Source organism: Scardinius erythrophthalmus (assembly GCF_964197995.2).
Source record: "Scardinius erythrophthalmus genome assembly, chromosome: 18".
In the NCBI taxonomy this organism is placed as follows: Eukaryota; Metazoa; Chordata; class Actinopteri; order Cypriniformes; family Leuciscidae; genus Scardinius; species Scardinius erythrophthalmus.
In genome coordinates, this window is record NC_138238.1 from 3,103,690 (window position 1) to 3,121,162 (window position 17,473).

At 34.9% G+C, this 17,473-nt stretch overlaps 2 protein-coding genes across 2 annotated transcripts in view; both read left to right on the forward strand.

The window, feature by feature from the left end:
* Positions 1-5,414: 5,414 nt before the first annotated feature.
* LOC308706833 (uncharacterized protein) lies at positions 5,415-8,628 on the forward strand (the record flags this gene model as incomplete). Its single annotated transcript, XM_081392699.1, has 5 exons — positions 5,415-5,442; positions 6,776-7,192; positions 7,592-7,981; positions 8,065-8,136; positions 8,594-8,628. The coding sequence occupies 5 exons, from the start codon at positions 5,415-5,417 to the stop codon at positions 8,626-8,628; spliced, it is 942 nt and encodes a 313-aa protein (XP_081248825.1).
* Positions 8,629-8,657: 29 nt separating this feature from the next.
* Positions 8,658-17,473, forward strand: part of LOC308706834 (alpha-tectorin-like) — a 39,392-nt gene continuing 30,576 nt past the window's right edge. The window contains exons 1-6 of the mRNA XM_081392700.1: positions 8,658-8,787; positions 8,914-9,306; positions 9,413-9,502; positions 12,995-13,375; positions 13,452-13,535; positions 16,795-17,202. Coding sequence (XP_081248826.1) covers positions 9,012-9,306; positions 9,413-9,502; positions 12,995-13,375; positions 13,452-13,535; positions 16,795-17,202 — 1,258 coding nt within the window. The 5' untranslated portion in view covers positions 8,658-8,787; positions 8,914-9,011. The remainder of the gene's footprint in view (positions 8,788-8,913; positions 9,307-9,412; positions 9,503-12,994; positions 13,376-13,451; positions 13,536-16,794; positions 17,203-17,473) is intronic.

A 17,473-nucleotide genomic window follows, 5' to 3' on the forward strand; every position in this document is an offset into this window, starting at 1 on the left:
GTGGATGGCGAGGACCAGCCAGCCACCGCACAGATAACTTCAATGGGTATTCCACATGACCAAGCACAAGACGAGGCCATGCATCTCGTGGAATGAGCTCTGACGCCTAAGGGGCAACGAAGGCCCTTAGACTCATAAGCCAGCGAGATAGCATCAACTATCCAACGCGACAGTCTCTGCTTTGAGATGGCGAGCCCCTTGGTACGGTTGCCAAAGCATACGAAAAGCTGTTCTGACTGTCTGAATGAGGCAGAACGCTCCAGATAAACTCTTTCATCCCTTGGTGAGGGAAGAGCTGCTAGTAAAATAACCTGTGCTCTGAACGGAGTCGAGAGCACTTTAGGAATATAACCATGCCTTGGTCTGAGGATGGCTCTGGAGTCGTTAGGCCCAAACTCAAGGCAGGACATGCTCACTGCTCACCACCTGCAAATCGCCCACTCTCTTGACTGAAGCAAAAACGTTTTTGAGCGAGAGGTGCTTCAGGTCTGCACACCAAAGCGGCTCAAACGGGGCACCCTTTAATGCTTCCAGGACCGTGGAGAAGTCCCAGATAGACACAGAGGGGGGTCGTGGAGGGTTTAGCCTTCTTGCCCCTTTAAGGAAGCACACAATGAGGTTGTTTCTTCCTAGTGACTGTCTGGCCACAAGAGCGTGAGATGCTGTTATGGCCGCCACATATACTTTGAGCCTGGAGGGGGTGCGACCCGCGTCCAAGAGCTCTTGCAAAAAAAGCAAGTACACTTGGTACGTGAGTAGGGGTCCAGGCTCTATGCTGTGCACCAGCCAGAGAACACCACCCATTTCTGAGTGTAGAGCACTGATGGGCAGTAACGCGTTAGAAGTAACGCGTTACTGTAATCCGATTACTTTTTTCAAGTAACGAGTAAAGTAAGGGATTACAATTGCAAAAACAGTAATTAGATTACTGTTACTTCCCCGTAAGCAGGCTGCGTTACTGCGTTATACTGCGAGACTGTCTCGCGACATGAGCCGTGACTCGTGAGTGACAATGACATGAGCGCCGCAAAGTCAGTGGTAAACACTATGGCAAGCGATCGCGTTCAAAAGTCTTTGAACGAAACGCGTGAATTTTGACGCGTCAACACCCACCGTTTGTCCGTGTTCAACCGTCATGTTTATTCATGAACGATGCCGTAATGGTAAACTGTATGCACGTGCAAACATCAGACGTTATATTTGTTCATGAGGGATAATGCATTGGTACGTTGTGAGTGATGTCAGTTATGTCATGATTTGTCATGCCTTTTTAAGTTGTTCGTTTATCGTTCTTTCCCAAGGTAGAAAAGTCAACAGCTCTTAGAATGGGTCTTTTATTTTAGCAAACTGCCAAAAAACCTTTTCAGACTGTGTGCAGCTGAACCAAGAAAAGCTTAAGATTGCATGGAGCTGATAAGCATGAATGGCAGAAGAAAAAGACTGCAATTAAAAAACAAAACAAGAGAAAATTATTTTAATGCAAGCAATAAAAAACTGCACACATCAGCTGTGGAATAAAAGAAAAGAAATGCATGATCAACTAGATTAAGGCAAACTCCTGTCTTAAGATCTCCCCTCACCTGGTAGTCTAGGTCTTAATTGGGCACTAATTGAAGGGAAAGACCAAAAACCTGCATACACTAGACTAGGCCCTCCGTGGAACCGGTTTGAGAACTCTGGCTTAAAGGCTTTGCTAATTAAGAAAATTATTAACCTTGCAATAGAGAACCATTGTTTATGCTCTGTATGCTCTAAATCAATGGTTCCCAACCTCTTTATTTGTGTAAGACCCAATCAACCACAAAAATATTCATGATCTAGCTAGATTTTTTTTTTTTCAAATAAAATGACCAAATTCTGAAAATAGAAACATTATAGTTAAAAATATTTTACTGATTGTGTTGCAGTAATAAACCATATGCATGTTTCTATTAAAGGTTTTTGCAGGTTAAAGGGGACATATCATGCTAAATCCACTTTTTTAGTCCTTAAATGCATTTTGTTGTATATTTAGAGTGTTTAGAAGTACAGAAAAGTTTAAATTATTCTCTTCAGGTGCTTCGTTGATATCTTTATATTCTGTTTTGGTCATATTTTTCAACCTGTTCCGATTTTTTTCTGTTATATATGACGTTTTTTGAACTATTACGTCTTTGCAGCGGAACTGCCAAATAAGGACATTGACTTCCAGCCCAACACCAATTAGACTTTAAAATGTAGATGTTTGAAAACCGCCGAACTGACCCCAAACCAGCCCAAATTTTGGCCACCCGCCCAAATCCTTTTTTACCCGCACAATCAAATTCAAAACTGCCCAATCTGGCAACACTGAGTGTCTCAATTGTATTTAAAGAGACCACACCAAAACGAGTTGCTCTCAGACGCACATCAGAAAAGGGGTAGAAAAGGGGCCTGTGAAGCTATAATAATGAGGAATTCAGACCCAAGCATTGCAGTTCCGCTTTATATAGACTACAAATGTATGATTTATATGTAAAAAGGAACGATTTAAAAGCATGATATGTCTCCTTTAAGATAGAACAATATTTGGCCGATACAACAGAAAATCTGGAATCTGAGGGTGCTACAAAATCGAAACATTGAGAAAATCGCCTTTAAAGTTGTCCATTTATGTTTGCGATATTGCTATATTCACTCACAAAAATGAATGTTTATAAATTTATGGTAGGGTTTTTCACAAAATATAAACCATCTTTATTTAATATCCTAATTATTTTTGTAATAAAAGAAAAATCGATAATTTTGACCCATACAATGTATTGATGGCTATTGCCACAAATACCCTGTGCGACTTGTGACTGGTTTTGTGATCCAGAGTCACTAATGATTTGCTGCTCAAGAAACATTTCTGATTATTATCAATGTTCATATTTTTGTGGAAACTGTGATACATTTTATATGTCAGGATTATTTGGTGAATAGAAAGTTCAAAAGAACAGCATTTATTTGAAATAGAATCTTTCGTAACATTATAGCCTGCGCCTGAATGTGACACTGAATGTGTCCTTGATTAATAAAAGTATTAATTACTTAAAAATCTTATATCTATAACTTTATTATTTGTTAGAAAGAAATTCTAAGTCAAGTTAATTTAAATGGTGCACTTGTGTTTGTGATGTGATTTATATATATATATATATATATAAAAAAAAAAACGTTTATTAAATGTTTATGTTCAGGAAAATTCTGTGAAATTTGTATAAAATCTGGTTTAAATCAATTTTTTTGTATAAAATGTATTGTTCATTGATCTCTTTAAATAGATTTTTAACTATATAAGGTCTTCGTGTCATTTGGAGCGACCACTTATCATGTGGTGCGACCAATAAAAGCAATCACTGTATTAAATTTAAAATAAAATATCTTATTTCTGTGGCTGAAATATGAATCACTGATTCAGTATGCTTTAGTAAATTATATTTTTAAAACATTTCTATCAGTCTTATGTGATTTACAGGAAAAATAAGTCTGTTAACTAGATTTAAGAAGGCAACTCGGAAATTATAGAACAAAAAATTAGATCATTATTTACAAAAACTCAAAAGAAATGCAAATACTAAGTGTTTCTAAAAACTTTAATTACCAAGAACTTGTAAAAAAATGTTTTACAATGTTAAGGAAATTAATTGATTTTAAGATAAATCCTGGTCGCACCACATGACATTTTTTAAGGCTACGGACAATTAATCTAAATGAAAAAACACTAAAATCACTTAAATTAAATTTTTTAAATGAATTTAGGTGTACACAACATCCTTAATGTTTGAACAATTGCAACAGGTATTTTTTTGTATTTTTAAAATTGGCCTGTTGAATATCCTTATACGTCATTGAACCATAAGCAAATCAGATCTATGTTGTGTCTGTGATGTATAAATAATTTAAAATAATTTATAAAACCATATAGGCTATTAAATTATGAGCTATATTAAGGATGATTCAGCCATAGGCACAAGGTCAAAGGTAATCATAGCCATGCTGATATACTGCTGCTATGCTGTATCATATGTATTTAAATAGAATACAAATATTATGATGAGGTAAATTGAATTGAAAGATGTCTATGATGTTAGTAATACATTTTCAATACAGTTTTTTTTTTTGAGAATACTGAAGAAAGCAGGTATCCAGAATTTTCCTAAGTCCCATGACGCTTTGTGCAAATTATTTCTATTTAACTGTATACAATCAGTGAACATTTTGCTGTATAAACGCAATAAAAAGCATTTCCAAAATAGGGTACCATGAGATGACACTATTCTACATAAAAAGGAAATTTAAAATTGTAAAAGCATTAACAAATGACTAACAGACCATAAATATCCTCAAAAGCTCAATTATTTACGCAGCAATATTACAGACGCGTTAAATATCACTGTAGGGATATATGTCTGTATTATGTAACATTTGTTGCCTTGATCAAAAATGTTCATTAACTGGAACACTGATAATATTTCAAAGTGATTTACATTATTTTGACAGACAGTAATTGTATTTATTAACCTGCTTTACAAACATCCCAGTAAACAACTAATAGGGATTAGAAGTGAAAAAGGGAGACAATTACATTTTTTTAAAGCATCCATGTGAAAACAAACCTGGACAGAGACGTGATAATTTAGGGAGCAAAGCAAGAGATTCATAGTGCATTCCAGTGAATTATTCATGGGATAAATCGTAAATTAAATGGAGAGAGCAGACCACAAATGTGCAGGATATGTTGTATTTTTTCATACTGTTACACCAGAATATAAAGCAAAACTAATAATCAAAAAAATAATCAGGAGAATACAGTGAATACAGTGATTGAAAAGAGCTTTTGTCATAAATATTCTTGTTATACTATAACAATCGGCCTAATCGGATGAGTTTTTCAATGAAAAGTGATTGGGTTTGCTAGAATGTTAAGTCCTTAAAAGAAACTCCTCGATCCAGCTTTGGTCGCCTTGACAGAGCCCTCATTTGTTTGCCATGCTGCTTCCTTTATGCTGGCTATGATCAGTCACATGACAGGCAGACCCAGTATGGTTTACACACATTAAAACAGATAAGAGGAATAAAATGGACAAAAATGACTAAGACAACATGTAAACCTATTAAAACTCTAATATACATATAATCATCATAATATATAGAGTGGTTAAAACATGTCATGTGTGACAGTTTCACAATACCACGTCACATTAAAATACCAAGCGTAACGTTATTCTCCTGATGTATGAAAATAGAACATGAAGAAAATTGTACAGCTCATTCAGTCAAATTGACTGATAAATATTATTCGTTGCTCAACCTTATAATTTGTTTCAGTCTTTTTGAACTTCCCCGAGCCTGAAGTGGCTCCCACAATCTAAAACGCAGTAGACTCGATAGGAAAAAGGTGGATATATGCTATGCGTGTAGATAATGAGATAATCAGAGGTAATGATGAACAGATGAAATGGGCGGAGTAACAGGTGGGATGATCAATGATAGACAGCAGAACAGTAACACCAGACTTAAACAGGAACACGGGATATTACAGTAGACCTGACAGCATACCGTGTGTTTACAATTTTAAAGAAAATTACATTATTTATGAGTGTGCACTAATATTAAAACACCATTTTTAATAAGCTACTGTGTATGCCATTGTTTCAAAGGGATAAAAGGATGTATTGTTTTAACTTACAAAAAGATTATGCATTTGAAGCTTAAAGCAGATATTTTTATCCAGACTGACTTTTACACATAGTACTTTTAATAAAATGTATTGCTTTTAGAAATGAAATGCCTCCTGTTGAAAAACAGTGGGTTACACTTTATTTTACAGTGTCCTTGTTACAAGTTACATGTAGTTACTGTAGTAATAACTATAAATTAGGCATAATTACATGCAACTAACCCCAAACCAAACCCTCCTAACCCTAACCCTATACATAGGTAATTATTATTACTCAGTTATTAAATGCATAATTACACTGTAAAACAGGCACCTTACAATAAAGTGTGACCAAACAGTGTTGGCATAATTAATCTCAATCAAATATTTTGTATAACCTAGTGGGAATAAACAAGTAGACACAAGTGTTTTCCAATTCAGGGATATTCTAGAACAATTTCTGGAAAATATCAATGGGAGGCTTAACATGTTGTATAAAACAAATGGGTGTCAACAAGACATTTAATAGGGAATTTCTTATATTACAAATATTGGAAATATAAAAAAAATAGGAAATTAATTAAGGAAATTACAGTAGTTTGTGGTCTGAATGGGAAAAGGCGTGAAATGTATGATTTTGCAAACCCTTATTTTTCCTTTACATTTGTACTGTTATATATTAATTTGTTTATTTTAAGTTTTATTTAATTTTTTTCATACAGAACAGCATCACAATCTGTAATTATCTGAGGATGATCTTGAATGTTGTTCCCCTTTTATATATGTTGTTTCATTGGGAAAATAATTGTATTTAAATATTTGAATCTCACATTTGTCATCAAAGTTCCAACACTAAGTTTAACATTGTTACTCAAGTGGTGAAAATAAATATACAGTTTCTTAACACTCAGTTATGATCAAGGTGGCAGCTCTTTTTTAATTAGTGAGAGAGGGGTATAAAGGATACACTTGTTGTAGGTTTAGTCAGTTTATCTAATAATCCATTTTCAGTTTACCATCCCAATATCTTCTCTTTCAGACAGACACAGATGTTTACCTGTACTCTTGTGTTTGACATCTCAGTGAATGAGTCTTTTTTCTTTATTCTCTCAGAACCTACAACTGATCCATGCTATGATTATAACACTCTTGATGAACCCTGGAGAGACATACAGCAAAAGCGATATCAGAATATATATGATGACACTCTTGTTGAATGGAGTGGCTGGTATCGGCTGTATCTGAATGGAGAAAGTGCCCAGATGTCTGAGTGGTGTGTGAGTAATGTGGGATGTGGTGGTGACACTGCACTGTATCTCAACGGTTCTCATCCAACACTTGAGGATGGAGTGGAGACCCGTGAAGTCGTGGGAACTAATGCATGGTGGTGGTGGGGGTGGGGGAAGTATTCCCATGAGTGCGGCGCCTATAATTCCACATCCATCCGAGTCAAAGCCTGTCCAGGAGATTATTACGTCTATGAATTGGTCAAACCCATCATATCAGCTCCAGGGCCTATGTACTGTGCAGGTACAATTTTATCCCTTGTCTCTGGGATTTTTGTTATGATTTTTTATTTCACTATAATGAGTAAACGCTCTATATATTAGATAATTTAACATAATTTTTTTATTTTATGAAAATAATCATGTTTTAATTAGTTATAATCAGTGGTGTGCAGTCCATTATCCATTCTGTATAGCAGGTTATGTTACAGATCAATAGCACCTAGATCTCTTTGTTAAACAACTCTTCAAATCACACTTTAGGCCATTTGTTCAATAATTATAATATGTAAACAGTATATGAAAACATCGTACTCTACAGTCCTCTTGTGCCTATTTGCAGTCAAGTTTTTTTGTTACTGTAGACTTAGCCTATATACATATACAGTAGGCCTATATAATACTTTTCAAAACTCCATGACAGTTGCTTTCCAAAGCATCAGCAGTGATCCCTGCTACAACTATGAGTCTCTGGATCGTCCCTGGAGAGCCAACAATGAAAGTGGAGATTTCATTTGTGATGAACGTTTCTCCTGGAATGGCTGGTACCGGCTTTTCTACTATGGAATGAACATCCGGATGTCAGAGACCTGTGTTAGTTCATTCACCTGTAACGCATACTATAATCTGTGGCTCAATGATCCTCACCCTCAGATAGAGGATGGAGTGGTGACCAGGAAGGTCTGTGGTAGTTATCATTGGGGAAGCTGCTGTAATTACAAGTCAAAACCCATCAGAGTGAAAGCGTGTCCAGGCAACTACTATGTATATGAACTTATGAATCCACAATTCTGGTGTTCAGGATACTGTACAGGTACTGTGATTTCCTCATTTATTAAAGTATTTCAAACCTTTTTGTAAATGATCACTGAATGACATGAATTTCCTTCTTTTTAGATGTCAACTCTATTTCACAGGCGGTTTCCACTGTGAGTCCAAATATATTCACTGGATCCAGCATCACCTCAAGTAAGTTGTAAATAATATATATGAACGAATACATGAGTGTCATTAAAAATTATCTTTTTTTCAATGAAAGATTTGCATTTCAGTTTAAATGGAAATGTTTATGCATAAACATTTTCACTCTTACACAGTCGCATTGTGAATGAATGGTTTATGAATCTCATGATTATTACAGTGTTTGACTGGTTCATATTTTCACTTGTGAATTTTCACATTGAAATATAACTTGTTTGTTTTGGTCTCATCATCTCTCTCTAACAGATTATGAACCATGTAATAACTACAACATACTCGACAAGTACTGGAGAAGCACACTCAATTACTGGTCTAGTAATGGGTTCATATCTGATCATGATGACACTCGTGTAGAATGGGATGGCTGGTATCAACTCTTCATTAATGGATCAAGTGCTCAGATGCCTGAGTGGTGTTTTTATTACATGTCATGTGGAGGTTTTAGTTCTCTGTATCTTGGTGGCTCTCATCCTCGGCTAGAAGATGGAGTTGTTACTCGTGAAGTTTACGGTACTCACTATGATCAGTGCAGTCGCTACAGATCCGACCCGATCCAAGTCAAAGCTTGTCCTGGAAATTATTATGTCTACAAATTTACCAGACCAACTCTTTCAATCCCAGCTCCTGTATATTGTGCAGGTACATTAGTTCATCTTTATATTTGATGTGCTTATCATGAATTGTATTGGTTTGAATTCATATTATCATCTTGAATATATTTAATCTTCAATATATAATGCTCTCTTTGTCCTTTTTCCTTAATAGTGCCTTTCTCCACCCCAAGTGTCGATCCCTGCTACAACTATACCAGTCTGGATGAGCCTTGGAGAGCCACAGACAATAATAACTCTTACTACTATAGTATGTGTGATTATAATGTGGAGTGGAATGGCTGGTACAGGATGTTCTACAATGGTGGAAATACTCAGATGCCAGAATCATGTGTAAATCGAGGCATGTGTGGCACTAGTGACCCACTGTGGCTCAACGGCCCTCACCCACAGCTGGAAGATGGAGTGGTCACCCGTCAGATCTGTGTCTCCTCATGGAATGGCTGCTGTACTTACAAATCCCACCCTATAAGAGTCAAAGCCTGTCCAGGAAATTACTATGTTTATGAGTTTGTCAAGCCAATGATTTGTGGAGCTTACTGTGTTGGTGAGCACTTACTCGTATGATCTTCAGCCATTTACTTTTCTGAATTCTGTTTGAATTGAATTGAAATTAAATGATTGTTGTTAATTTAAAATGTTCCTAATACCAGATGCCTCAAACCAGTCCATCTCATCAGCGTCTACAACAACAGAGACGATCCCATCTATAGAATCCATCACTCCATCAATCACAACCACTGGTAAAGTATTGTGTTGCTTCCTTAATAAACTCTCTTGAGCATCTTTTTGGACATGCATTTTTTCTGAAACATGGATTATTGAATTATTGAATCATTGTTGAACATTGAAATGTTCCTGATTATCACATAAAGCAAATGCATTATAATTTCTACAGAAAAAGATAAAAAAAAAATAAAAAAAAGGAAACAAAGAATGCATTTCTAGGCAAAGTGAAGTACTGTGTTAGTAAGTGTTGTAAATAGTGAAAACTAAACCACCATTTGAGAGTTTCTCAAACACATTTTGTAACACTAAACTTATTTTTTAACCCCAAAACCCTAAAGTTGTTCCAAACCTGCATGAATTTATTTTATCTGCTGAACACAATAGAAGAAATATTTGTAACCAAACAGTTGAGGGTCACAATTGATTTCCATTGTATTTCCCCCCATACTATGGAAATCAATGGTGACCCAAAACTGTTTGTTAACAAACATTCTTCAAAATATCTTATTTTCTGTTCAACAGAAGAAAGAAAGGTAACACTTTAAAATACGGGTGCACTAATCTGCATTAATTCATGCTTAACTACTGCACAGATAATCATGTGTTAATGTATGACTCATGAAGAATTAAACCATTAATTAATGATTACTGCATCAGCAACTAATAAAGATTCTAAATGATTAACAGATTAAGTAATATATGAATTGTTATTAATTAAATGTGTCATAATGTATTAATTCCTTAATAACTTATTTTTTTAACTAAAAGTGCAAATTAATGCGTTAATTACCACAGTTGGTCAAAGCAATGTACTTCAACTTCCAGTTGTCTGCTTTAATTAATCATTAACTAATGATTTGCAAATGTATCATTATGTTATGACTTTACTTGTTGAGGCACATGACTATTAACTAATTTGTTAAGTAATATGCAATTTATGGGTTTACATGGCACCAAAATGGCATATTACTTAATAGTCATGTGCCTCAACAAGTAAAGTCATAACAATAAGCCATTCATTCAGGTGAGTCACTGAGCCACTAGAATGCAAGAGCAACAGTTGGAAGCATCTCAATTCTTTTTTATTTTTCCACATATTGTGCTTGCAATTTGGCCTATAATATCCAAGGAATACATGTCTAGTAATTGTGCAGTTAATTCTCATACTGTATTTTCAGTTTTGGAATATTTATCCTCTCCCCAAATTTGTCACTAATAAAACACAATAAAAATTATTTAAAGAAAAGGCTTATATTTACCTTTTAATAGTTTGTTTACATCTACCTTGTAAATATATTTTTTCATTAAAAAGGTTACAATTACAACAACAATTCAAGTGTAATCTTTCTTTGTAAAAACTAAAGTATACATTTTATCATACATATTTCAAAGTTAAGGATTTGATTGATTATTTGATTACTTTATTTTTGACAAAACATACTATATTTAACATGAGCAAATATTGGCAAACAAAAGCTTATTTGAGGTGGCAGATATTTTACAGTAAAAATGTATAATCTATCCAAAACTAATCAACGAAATGTTGTCTTTCATATGTCTGTAACATAGGTCTTTCATTTTTATTATAAGAAATATAAATGTTAATTTGCAGTTTAAAACGTTGCTTATACAAATACATTTTATTTCAACATATTTCAGTCGATTTTTACTCAGTATAGCAATACAGTTTGCTAAAACCGAAACATTCATTCACAAACAGAAACGCCTGACTATAACGTTGTTTTTATGAAATATTAGGGCATATAAATGTTAATTTTCAGTTTAATACGTTGCTTATACAAATAGCCTACATTTTATTTCAACATATTTCTGTCGATTTTTACTCAACTCAGTATAGCAATACAGTTTGCTAAAACATCATCATTCATTCACACAGAGACACAATTTAAATTTAAACTGTCTTTTTGCGAGCTGTGATAAACAGTGCGCATCTCTGCGGCTGCCGTTCATTCATTCACAGAAACGCGATTAACTTGAGAAGGAAAAAAAACTTACTACAGTATTCGGATCCTCTCTCCTGCAATACCCGCACTCTGAGGTAGATTTTCCATTATTATTATTCCTCACAGCGCTGCCAGATGGTGTAAACACGTAGGCTACAATGATATGATTAAACTTGTGTTTTCTCGAGCTGATATGGGGGCGTTCACAGGTTTGCTTGGAGTGCCTCAGTAATTTGCGTTTGAATAGCACGCGCTCTCTGTGGGCGGAGTCACATTACATTTGAATGAGCTCTAATTAGCTCGACTGGAATCGCTCTCTTTTAATACAGATTTCACAAGATGAGAATATGTGTTTTTTATATAAATTACCTCATTTAAAAGAAGAGAATCCAAGCTTCATGCCTGTGTGTCTGTATGCCTGTTTGACTGAGTATTCACTGAGTTACAGTTTATTTTCGGACGCGTTTCAGAATGGACTTCACTGACAGAGAGAAGGCAGAACTCGCATCACGTTTATTTTTCTTTATTTGGCAAAAAGCACAACACTTTGTTTTTATTGTGAGTATACACACAAATAATACACATTTAACAGAATCGATTGATGTATGAAACTTGCTTGTAATATCAAAGTCAACAGAGCAAAATTAATTTATTTTTAACTGAACTGAAAAAAAGCGAGCCTATCGCGCCGGCGCGATTGTCGACCTCAGGGGGTTAAGTATCAGATTTTTTTTTTTTTTTATAAAAAAATAAAATGCAGTCTTCATTTGATTGTTTTATTTGTCTGCAAGCAAATATAAAAGGTTAAACTACTATGATAGCACAAGTCTAAACTAACTTACTGATAGTTAGCTAACTCTACATCGGGTACCATTAGCAAAAGCTACATATACTAACTTACATACCTTCATAATCATGAATAAATGAGGAGGCGTAAAAACTTAAATCCTTTATCTAACGGAGTACTCGGGGCTCTGGAAATCCGTTTGGCAATACGATGTACATCTGAAATGGATAGAATGGGTAGCTCCTGTAAACACCGGCTATAAAAGGTCGCCATTCCTACGCTCTGTTTACCTCAGTAGCTGACAACCGGAAGTAGTTATATCTGTTTTGTAGAACCCGGAAGTATGTTGCACATAACCCCTATTTAGCATCGTACGGCTCGCTTGGAACCTCAAATGAGGTGGTAGTAAAAAAAAAAAAAAAAAGGTAGCCTACTGGGTGCTGTACAAAAAAGACCCAAAAGTGAGCCCTACCGGGCCGTACCATACAGTGGAAAAGTACCATTTGGGCTCAGTTGCAAAGGGACTCAAGCTCAGCTGTTTTTAACAATTGTTTTGTCAGCTAAATGAGTGGAGATGTTCTGAAAGCTCACAAAAAAATGTCTTCAGCTTTGAATTTAAAACACAAATGAAACAGGGAGCTTAAGTAAAGATTGTTCTGGAGACAATGTTTTCATAGCTCAAAAATAAAAATGTATCACATCATCCATTTATTCATTCAGCAAAATGTATATTTTTAATATTTCCATGACAACAGCTCCCCCTGTTGACCCCTGCTACAACTACAATGCTCTGGATGATTCATGGAGAGCCACCAACAATCAACATTCCTCTCAAATAATGTGTGACACTGCGGTCAGCTGGAACGGCTGGTACCGTCTCTTCATTCAGGGTCAGAGCGTTCAGATGCCAGACACATGTGTTGATGAGTATAGTTGTGGCACTTATGCTCCACTGTGGCTGAACGGAGGACATCCAACAGTTGAGGATGGAGTGGTCACTCGAGATGTCTGCGGTCACTGGAGCAATAACTGCTGCTATTTCCAATCCAATCCCATTAAAGTCAAAGCCTGTCCAGGAGATTATTATGTCTATGAGTTTGTGAGCCCAACTGGCTGCAATTTTGCATACTGTGCAGGTAAATATATTTACATGTGCCCTTTGTTTATGTAAGACATAATTGTTATTTATGTAAAATTTATCATTTATTTCAGATTCAAGCAAAATAAACACTACCACTACTACTGTCATGCCGGAGACAACCACAGATGAAACTACAACCATGGACACTACGACTGGTAATGTAATGTATTATGTTACAATCTGGAGGATTATTGTTTGGCATAAGCAAATCAGATCCATGTTGTGTTTGTGATGCATGTACTGTAACTAATTTAAAAGAATTTACAAAACCAAATAGGCTATTAAATTATGAGCTATATTAAGGATGATTCAGCCATAGGCACAAGGACAAAGGTAATCATAGCCATGCTGATATACTGCTGCTATGCTGTATCATGTATTTAAATAGAATACAAATATTGGGGTAAATTAAACTGAAAGATGTCTATGACATTACTAATTCTGTTTTTTTTTTGTTTTTTGAGAATTACTGAAGAAAGCAGTATCCGCAAGTCCCATGACGCTTTGTGTGCAACAATCTTAACTGTAAACAATCAGTGAAACTTTTGCTGTATAAATGCAATAAAAAGCATTTCCAAAATTGGGTACTATGAGATGACACTATTCTACATAAAAAGGACATTTAAAAGTGTAAAAGCATTAACAAATGACTAACAGACCATAAATAAGCCTGAAAAGCTTAATTATTTCCGCAGCAATATTACAGATGTGTTAAATATCACTGCAGTGATATATGTCTGTATTATGTAACATATGTTGCCTTGATCAAAATTGTTCATTAACTGGAACACTGATAATATTTCTAAGTGATTTACATTATTTTGACAGACAGTAATTGTATTTTAACCTGCTTTACAAACATTCCAGTAAACACAACTAATAGAGATTAGAAGTGAAAAAGTGAGATAATTACATTTTAAAGCATCCATGTGAAAAACCTGGAAAAAGAAGTGAGGATTTAGGGAGGAAAACGAGAGATTGTTAGTGCATTCCAGTGAATTATTCATGTGATAAATCGTAAATGAAATGGAGAGAGCAGACCACAAATGTGCAGGATATGTTGTATTTTGTCATTATATTACAGCGGAATACAAAGCAAAAAAAGAAAATAATCAGGAGAATACAGTGAATACAGTGATTGAAAAGAGCTTTTGTCATAAATATTCTTGTTCTACTGTAACAAACGGCCTAATCGGATGAGTTACACGAGCTAAAACTGGGGTCAGATTAAACTGTGAGAGTTTTGGAAGCGTTTTAAAAGATGAGACGACAACAGAAATAAAGTGAATAAATTAAGTGTATTTACAATTTCTAGAAGGAACTTAAAACAACATAATACAACTAGAAGACTTAGGCTGTTAAAAGCATAGAGTCCATTGGTTCCATTCCATGCCATAAAACAGTCCTTAAGAGTCCTCTGTGCTGTAAGTCCCAATGTGTGAGTGTCCACCAGTGTGTATACAATCCAACTGTAGTGATAATCCAATGAAAAGTGAAGTGGTTTGCTGGAATGTTAAGTCCTTAAAAGAAACTCCTCCATCCAGCTTTGGTCGTCTTGACCATCTTGACAGAGCCCTCATTTGTTTGCCATGCTGCTTCCTTTATGCTGGCTATTTCCTGTTTTCTGTCATGTGATCAGTCACATGACAGGCAGACCCAGTATGGTTTACACACATTAAAACAGATAAGAGGAATAAAATGGACAAAAATGACTAAGACTACATGTAAACCAATTAAAACTGTAATATACATATAATCATCATAATATGGTTAAAACGTGTCATGTGTGACAGTGTCATAATACTACGTCACATAAAAATACCAAGCGTAACGTTATTCTCCTGATGTCTGAAAATAGAACATGAAGAAAATTTTACCGCTCATTCAGTCAAATTGACAGATAAATATTATTCGTAGCTCAACCTTTTAATTAGTTTCAGTCTTTTTGAACTTCCCCGAGCCTGAAGTGGCTCCCACAATCTAAAACGCAGTAGACTCGATAGGAAAAAGGTGGATATATGCTATGCTATATGCTATAGATAATGAGATAATCAGAGGTAATGATGAACAGATGAAATGGGCGGAGTAACAGGTGGGATGATCAATGATAGACAGCAGAACAGTAACACCAGACTTAAACAGTAGCACGGGATATTGTAGTAGACCTGACAACATACCGTGTATTTAAGATTTTAAAGAAAATAACATTATTTATGAGTGTGCACTAATATTAAAACACCATTTTTAATAAGCTACTGTGTATGCCATTGTTTCAAAGGGATAAAAGGATGTATTGTTTTAACTTACAAAAAGATTATGCATTTGAAGCTTAAAGCAGATATTTTTATCCAGACTGACTTTTACACATAGTACTTTTAATAAAATGTATTGCTTTTAGAAATGAAATGCCTCCTGTAGAAAAACAGTGGGTTACACTTTATTTTACAGTGTCCTTGTTACAAGTTACATGTAGTTACTGTAGTAATAACTATAAATTATGCATAATTACATGCAAATAACCCTAAACCAAACCCTAATTCTAACCCTATAGTAAGTACATAGGTAATTATTATTACTCAGTAATTAAATGCGTAATTACACTGTAACACAGGCACCTTAAAATAAAGTGTGACCAAACAGTGTTGGCATAATTAATCTCAATCAAATATTTTGTATAACCTAGTGGGAATAAACAAGTAGACACAAGTGTTTTTTAATTCAGGGATATTGTAGAACAATTTCTGGAAAATATCAATGGGAGGCTTAACATGTTGTATAAAACAAATGGGTGTCAATAAGAAATTTAATAGGGAATTTCATATATTACAAATATTGGAAATATAAAAAAAATAGGAAATTAATTAAGGAAATTAATTTAATGTACAGTATTTTGTGGTCTGAATGGGAAAAAAACTTGAAATATATGATTTTGCAAACCCTTATTTTTACTTTACATTTGTACTGTTATTCATTTGTTTATTTTAATTTTAATTTTAAATTTTTTCATACAGAACAGCACCAAAATCTGTAATTATCTGAGGAAGATCTTGAATGTTGTTCCACTTTTATATATTTTGTTTTAATGAGAATTGGGAAAATAATTGTATTTAAATATTTGAATCTCACATTTGTCATCAAAGTTCCAACACTAAGTTTAACATTGTTATGAAAATAAATATACAGTTCCTTAACACTCAGTTATGATCAAGGTGGCAGCTCTTTTTTAATTAGTGAGAGAGGGTGTAAAGGATACACTTGTTGTAGGTTTAGTCAGTTTATCTAATAATCCATTTTCAGTTTACCATCCCAATATCTTCTCTTTCAGACAGACACAGATGTTCGATGTTTACCTGTGCTCTTGTTTTTGACACCTCAGTGAATGAGTGAATGAGTCTTTTTTCTTTATTCTCTAAGAACCTACAACTGATCCATGCTATGATTATAACACTCTTGATGAATATTGGAGAGACATACGGCAAAGCCCATATCAGTACTCTGGACATGATGACACTCTTGTTGAATGGAGTGGCTGGTATCGGCTGTATCTGAATGGAGAAAGTGCCCAGATGTCTGAGTGGTGTGTGAGTTATGCTGGATGTGGTGGAGAAACTGGACTGTATCTCAACAGTTCTCATCCAACACTTGAGGATGGAGTGGAGACCCGTGAAGTTGTGGGAACTAATCCATGGTGGTGGCAGTATTCCCATGAGTGCGGCGCCTACAATTCCACATCTATCCGAGTCAAAGCCTGTCCAGGAGATTATTACGTCTATGAATTGGTCAAACCCATCATATCAGCTCCTCGGCCTTTGTACTGTGCAGGTACAATTTTAACTCTTGTCTCTGGGCTTTTTGTTATGATTTTTTATAATGAGTGTAAACGCTCTATATATTAGATCATTTAACATAATTTTTTGTTTTATGAAAATAATCATGTTTTAACAAGTTATAATCAGTGGTGTGCAGTCATTACCCATTCTGTATAGTAGGTTATGTTACAGATCAATAGCACCTAGATCTCTTTGTAACGCAATTCCTCAAATTACACGTTATGCCATTTGTTCAATAATTAATATGTATACTGAACATACTG